The sequence below is a fragment of the Pygocentrus nattereri genome, chromosome 23 (genome assembly GCF_015220715.1).
Source record: "Pygocentrus nattereri isolate fPygNat1 chromosome 23, fPygNat1.pri, whole genome shotgun sequence".
In the NCBI taxonomy this organism is placed as follows: Eukaryota; Metazoa; Chordata; class Actinopteri; order Characiformes; family Serrasalmidae; genus Pygocentrus; species Pygocentrus nattereri.
Window position 1 is genome coordinate 24,698,961 of NC_051233.1, and position 7,285 is coordinate 24,706,245.

Consider the following 7,285-nt stretch of genomic DNA (forward strand, 5'->3'; position numbering starts at 1 on the left):
CCAATCTCCCATGTTAATGAGAGGCTTGGGCTGACCTAGGTGATGAACCACATGCCAAGCAGGGGTCTACTGCAGTGCAGCAGAGACAGGAAAATCCTGACGGAAATGGAAAAATAAAGCTAAAACACACTGGGAAGCAGCCAGCGAACCTGCAGAGCAGAGGCACTGGTAATGTGTGTGTCTTCTTCCTGCAGATTTGTCACATGAGATATGGAGGCAGGAGAGATGGCAGAAGAGGGTGGGGGTGGGATGGCGGTGTACGAACAGCCAAGGATCACTGGGGGGCAAAAATCTGGCCATATTTCTTCAGCTTCCACTGCAGTGAACACAGACCAATCCCTCATGAGAAGGCAAGACGGGCACAGTGGATGTTGATCATGCAAGTAGTAATTGAGGCCCCAAAGTTTGAAGACCCTTGTCCAGTCCAGCAACTATGCCTGGCGCTACAGATGACAGCATCTTAGACAATCAAGAGTTAAAAGCAACTGCACTTTTGAAGTTGAAGAGGATAACGATACTTCTACTCCAAAAGGGAAGGGGCATTTTTTCGAGCTAATCTATTTGCGTTCACATTCTGGCAAACTCTCCTAGTCTCCCTAATTACTAGCCTTACAGAGATTTTGCAGACTAACAAAAAAAATCTCTCGTCTGCTTTTATCATTTTCCTGCAGCTAAAGACAATTTTCTTATTAATAAGCATCTCTTTTGTCAAGATACTAATCCTGTGCTGCTGGAGGGTTTGTAGCAGTTGAGTAGAAACAAGAGCAGAAACTAAAGGTTAGAGCCTCCTGAGTCAGCCATTTCACAGACTTATTAAAGCTTGAAAAACATACAGCCAGCCATTCTGAAATGGCACAGAATATCCAGAAATAATCGGATAGATGTCAACAATCCATAACTGTCATTAGGATGCTCCCCATTAGTATCCTGATGTGGTCCACAGCAATTCTTTGAGTTATTATCAAGGAGATTTTGGACCTCTTTAGCCGAATGACATGGTTTGCAGACTGGGAACCAAAAACAAAACCATATGAGGGGCAAATGCAGCTCACTATTTCTCTCACAGGCTTGATGGGTAGACAGATGGGTCAGACAAGTTGCCTGCAGAGAGCCCATTTATCTTGCATGACATGAGGTCAACTTAGAACTCAATGGGAGAACATTTTAACGATGGTAGAGTACACCCATCTAGTCATTAAGCCCATTTTCTGCTGACATGAAAACACAAGCAGATGTATTCATCCTTGGTGTACTTTATGATTGAGCAATTGTGATTACAAGGTCTCCTATTCAAAGGCCAATGTGCACTGCATGTAAACAACCTGTGTGTGCTTTCAGAAGCAAGTCCATTAAGCCCTTGAGCCTTTAGTGGGGGGTCTCCAGTCACGCTTTGTCTGAAGGAACCAGTGCGCCACGAAGATGCCTTTCACTGCGAATCAGGGGCAGCATGCTAGTGCCTCCTAACGCCATTACTTTATTGTGCTCCACAGCTTGGAGCTGATGTTAGTGTAGATGAAGAAAAATGAAATGGCTTAATCTGAGACTTAAATGCATTTCTCAGCACCAAGCTTCAAAAAGGATTCTGCCAGCTCAGATATTCCATCTTATTTACGAGGATTTCCCCTTCTGCACACGTAGATTCACTCAAGCAACATTTAAATGGCTATTAATGGGCATCATTAATAAACATAAAATGTTAGAGACAAAAAGATCATAGGCATCATATTTCAAGGTAAGAGCTTGGTTAATTTTGTGAAATTGCACTGAATAAAAATGACGGAAATGACAAAAGTAGAACAAGATCTTTCAGGTCACTTCGAGAGCATTTATTCAACATTTGACAGTACTTCATGAATCACAACCAGTGTCATGAGAGAATGCCATGAAAACACTACCTTTGTACCAATTTTAGGCCCCACCCCGCTCTATATACACCTCAAACAAGTCCATTTCACATTTCACTTCATTGCATGCACGTATTCTAGAGTCCTCACTGCCTGTTATGGTTAATCTGTGGTCCTTTAAGATAGACATCACCTGATCAATGTTTTGTCAGTAAAAAAAGGAATAAACTTTGACGTTTATAGCTGCAGTATCATTTAATGTCTTGAATCATGGCTGAGGTTAACAGGGTGCTTAGAGACAAGACAAGGCACCGTTCATTTCATTTTAAGCATTAAAAATTCAAATGGAGGGCACAGCTTTTGCGAGTAAACCAACACAGACATTTTTTATGCAGCTCTGCTAGGAAAACCTACTTTGTGCACAGGCCCCAAGCTTCCCATTCAACAGTGTTTCTACAGCAAATACTACTACAATATAAATTGATTGACAGCATCTACCTGTGTGTCCAGCAAGAGGACTGACAAATGACAGGAATAAAATGTCAACCCAATTAGTAGTGCTGTCAGGCATAATTACAGGCTTGGTGGAAAACAGCCCACCTAAAGGGGTCCTACTATCTAGTCAGCAGAGCTGTGCGGATGCTAAATACCAGCCGTGTTTCCCGGCTGGAACACTAATAAATAAAACACAAGAACACAACAAAGCTATTCCTTTCCAGATGATTTGGTTTCGCAGAGTGAGAAAAGCAGCTCGGAAACCTAAAGCAGAGAGCTCTGCACAGGTGCAACGGCATGCGGATTAACAAACAAGCCGTCCCTAGAGAGCACAAGTCGTCTCAGGTTTGTTGATGTTTCAATGTTTACTCATGCCTTGATCTTTTCGGCTGGTGCCTGTCTGTCACTCCGAAAGGCTGTCATTACTGAAAGTGGAGGAGATGTACTTGCACTGGCCCAATTTACTGTCTCATTGTATTAGCATCAAGTACATTTAAAGGTGCCTAGATTACAAATGGGGATGCACAGAGATGCAGCCTCATTGTCAAGGCATGCATGCCTAAACCGGACACCTGATGTGTGACATACTAAACGAGAATGATGAGCATGTCAGCCCAGATGGTTACCGCATGTACTACTTAAGGGAGAACGAGTTTTTTTTTGACATGGTGGCTTCTCCAGGAAAGGAGCATTACTGCCAGTTCAGTTAGAATAAGAGTCAAACAAAAAATAGTTCTGCAGATTTGACATCACAGCTATATTGTCCTATACTGTGATATATAAAGTCTAGTGTCTGCCATATAAGAAACGTACTTCAACTGGAGACTTCACTACCAACGTGCAAATGCAAACTTATGATGGAAAGTGCCCTGAAAAAGGTCCACCTGAAATCAAAACTCACCTTTTACACATGCAGCTCATGTCCCTGGTCTTATTAAGTAGGAATCATCATATAACATTTAACAGACGAAACAGTTTTGTCTGTATCCTTCCATCTAAATGTCTTCGATTTTTTTTTTGGTTAGATCTTCCAGTTTTTGGATGAGTCCCGATGCATCAGGGGGTGAGAAAAAGTTATATTAATCAATAATATCATTTATAGATCAATATCATGTTTCACCCCCCACTCCCATCAACATTGAGTGAAAGCGCTCAGCTAGTTCAGACCCTCCCTGATCTCACTTGAAAATACGTTCTGGCACGGAGGCTAAATCCATAATGGCCATCTATTCATGTAGACTTTAAGAAACCTTTGCTGTGACTTGTAAACTGGACATTTCTCATTAGGCCCCTTGAAAAAAATGGGAACTGGAATACCAGAAATTACTGTAATGTAAAATGTACCATGTTTAGATGTGCTGTGACCTCAAAGAGAAAAGTAATAAGTGTTTGATTTTCCGCACGAATTACCTTTAAATACTCAACATCTACCCGAAGTACATGGTCTAGAATTCAAGTGTCAGATTCATATTTAATCATAATCTTCGTGAAAGCATGTTTATGATGCCTTCCAAATTGGACACAGTTAGATACATATATTAATAGTCAAGTCATCTGGCAATTCCCTTCAGGACAGAAGGCATATGTTGTTCTCCCTAATAAAACTCCCTTTTGTTCTTTTGTGATTTCAGAGGAAACGTGTCAGCTAAGTGCTGGAATTGAAGGAGACTTCAAGCGAACAGTTCAAAGCCACATCTTCCCGAGTGCCAGTGGCCGTCAATGTAACATGATAGGGCATATTTTATAAGTAAAAGTTTTGATTAGGAGCTGTTATTTCAGATGGTTTTTCATCTCTGAAACAACCGCAGCCTAAATTCACTAGTCAGGACGGACCTGCCATTTCAACAACAACAAAAAAAAAAAAGGAGAAACGATGCCAAACACATTACATAAAGGGTCAAATCCCAGAAATATATCCTCTCAGTATTGTTCTACATATAAATCTATGCATTTGTGGCACCTAGACAGAAACTCATCAGATAAATCAGGCGTATTTGAACGTCTGCTAACAACAGCCTTTGTATCAGAGAGTATATACCAAAGAGCATGTGCGTGGGCAGGTCTTACATCTTTGTGCTGAATTGCGATGTAAATGAGGTGTCAACTTGCGAGCAGCCTTATTTTAAGCAAGCTACATGAGTGCCCACGATTAGGATGAGAAACGTTCCCTGCAAATGAGACGCACCCTCCTAAAAGTCTAACTCACTCAGAGTGAAATGGTCTACAATCGCCAGTACAAAACTACCGCAGTCGTAAGGACGCGTCAGATGGGAAAATCACCACAAACTGCCTTTACGTTGGAGGAATTTAAGTTGTGCCTCCCACTGAAACAAGTGGCTTGCATATTGATCCCTTTCTACTTAACAGTCAGGCCACATCTCAGCTACCTAAAGGACAATTTGGGTAAGCCTATACTGGCCCCCCTACACAAGCAAACATCATCACCTGCAACATTAGTGGTGATAAAATTGTGGGTTTCAACAAAATAGAATTACTAACACTCCAAAAGTATGGAGACGGGAGTTAGTGTGTCATTACCTGCCTTAAAATGTTGTTGATTAACAGGGAAAAGGGGCATGGGGGGAAATGTAGTTCACTCCTGCTGCATGTAGTGTAGACTACACATCCTTCCCACAGTGCAGCAGCCTTCACACAGTCGTGCTCCCACCTTGTGGGGAGTCGCTGCGCTTCTGCTTGGTCCACAGCATCAACCGCAATCATCACACTGAACTGACCGCTGGATCAACACATCACGGTGTTATTTCTGAATGCGTGAGGCCAGTGGTCTGGTCTGGTCTGCTCTCCAGTGACCACTGCAAATGTAGACCTGCCATTCCAGCCTCAAGCTGCGTTTAGTTTCTTCAGGCTCTGGTGTTTACATGCTCGTCTGAATGTGTGTGCTTGGAATCATCAATCAGGACTTAAAAACTGCAGCGGTCACTATTTCAAAGCAGCAATTCTGTCGTCTTAAAATGTTGATTTAGTCAAAACAGACAAAATAACAACAACAACAAAGAAAAGAGGTAAAATCAGACCGAGCGACGCCACTTACCATCAGAAATGAATGCACACAGCAGCAGAGTTCCCAAGCAAGACCGTACAAATGACATCGTAGTTCCCCCAGTAAATCCCGTTTATCCAAACAACTAAAACTGATCAGCTCCAGAAATGTTTATCCTGCGACCGGCCGGCAGCAGCGACTCGTCTCCAGTCCCGCGGTGGATTCCAGCCGAGAGTGGAGGAAAGAAAATCACCTGGACGTGCTGGACGTGGGGGGAACTTTCACGTCCATTACGGAATATGGCAAACCCGGATAAAGAGGCGAAGAGGACAGAAAGGCCGTTAGCCAAATCTCTTCCCACGGCCGGAGAGGCAGAGAGAGATAGAGGACGAGTGAGCGGACGAGTGAGCGGACGAGTGAGCGCGCCTGCGGGGGAGAAAAGTTACAGGCGCCGAGGAGCTCTCGATTCCCACGCGTCTCTTAACCATGTGCCCGCTTCACATAATCCTCACATCGCGGGATAAGCCCGTCTCCAGCCGGCACACAGGCTGCGGAGTGCAGAACCAGGCGAGGCTGGAAGAAGAAAACAGGGGGTCGAGAGGAAAACGGCGGCGCATAAACAGTGGACGTGCTCGGGTCGCGCGACGCGGTTTTTCCCGCGCAGCAGCCCTGAGGTAAATGAGAGCTAGCAGGCTAGCCCAGCTCACCAGTCCGGCTCGCAAATCAGCCCACACAGCCCAGCCGAGCGGTACCGCCCGGTTAAGGAAACAAAACGACAGAACACGGGTCCAAAAGGGTTCGCCGAGCAGCCGGACCGCCTTCCCCGACGTGTTTCGCCTTCGGTGCTCAGTTTAGTCCGGGTAAAGTTGTCCAAACCGAAGTAGCAGGAGATCCGGCAGCGCGGAGAAACACGTTGACGACCGCCGCGGCGGTTCTGTCAGAGAAAACTCCCCGGTCGCTTCAATCTGGGCGGATAAAACAGCAGAAATCCCACAGAAGTCGAAGTGGTTGCCTTGCTTTTTCCTTGAGGGCAGTTTGCAGCGTGTGGGGACCCTGCCCGGCGTGTGGAGTCCACTTTGTGAAAAATGTGTTTTCCTCAGCTTCGCCAACGTCAACGACACCCCAAAACTGTTCCTGCTGAGAGACGAAGCCCAGCAGCAGTTCGGCGTCTCCGTCTTGTAGTCTAGTGAAAAATCTTTCACTTTCCGGCGTCGGGAAATCGGTCGAGTTCGCCTTTTAAACCCGCAGTCCTGCTCTGCGCTGTGCGGAGCGCGTTATCTGCCCTAAACGGGGCGACACTTGAACGTTTCTTCCCAGTGCCGGTTAAAAAACCTCTGCTCTCAAAAAATCTCCGAGGAGAGGGAGAGCGCGTGTTAGCGGCCGAGATTCAGCCACGTGACCCAGCCGACTGGAATCGCTCGCTGTCTGACGTGCATTTGCTCATCCTTCATTCAGGATGGAAGACGGGAAAAGTTCAGTGTTTGAGGGTTAGGCGCTGATATCCTGCCTTCAAATTCCTGATTCCAGTCCATTTGTCCGCCTAGGGGGGATATCGCGTCCCTCACGCCCACAGAGATCACCACAGGGCTTTGTCAGCCCTGCTGCAGTCTTGAACACTGGACACTTGAAAAGATGGTTCTTCAAGGGTTCTTTAGAAAAGAGAATGGTTCTGTTTACAACCATGAGCTCTGTATAAAACAGCCTTGTGCTTAAATGCCTTTTATATGGTGAAACTGTTCTTCAGACGGAGAATGTGTTGTATATGGTTCTATATAGCTTCAAAATACATGCTACATAGAACCATTTTCAAAGAAACTTTTCTGTATAACCATAAGAACACATTCTCCTCCAATCTGAAGAACCATTTCAACATACAAAGAACCATTTCAGTACAAAATGAAGCCATGGTTCTAAATAGAACCATAGCCTTTACTAAAGAACCGTG

The 7,285-nt window shown here is 44.8% G+C and overlaps 1 protein-coding gene across 1 annotated transcript in view; it reads right to left on the reverse strand.

Moving 5' to 3' along the window:
- The window catches only part of tmem132e (transmembrane protein 132E), a 412,424-nt gene extending 405,512 nt beyond the window's left edge, over positions 1 to 6,912 (reverse strand). Inside the window, exon 1 of the mRNA XM_017699485.2 lies at positions 5,392 to 6,912. Coding sequence (XP_017554974.1) covers positions 5,392 to 5,449 — 58 coding nt within the window. The 5' untranslated portion in view covers positions 5,450 to 6,912. The remainder of the gene's footprint in view (positions 1 to 5,391) is intronic.
- Between the last annotated feature and the right edge of the window lie 373 nt (positions 6,913 to 7,285).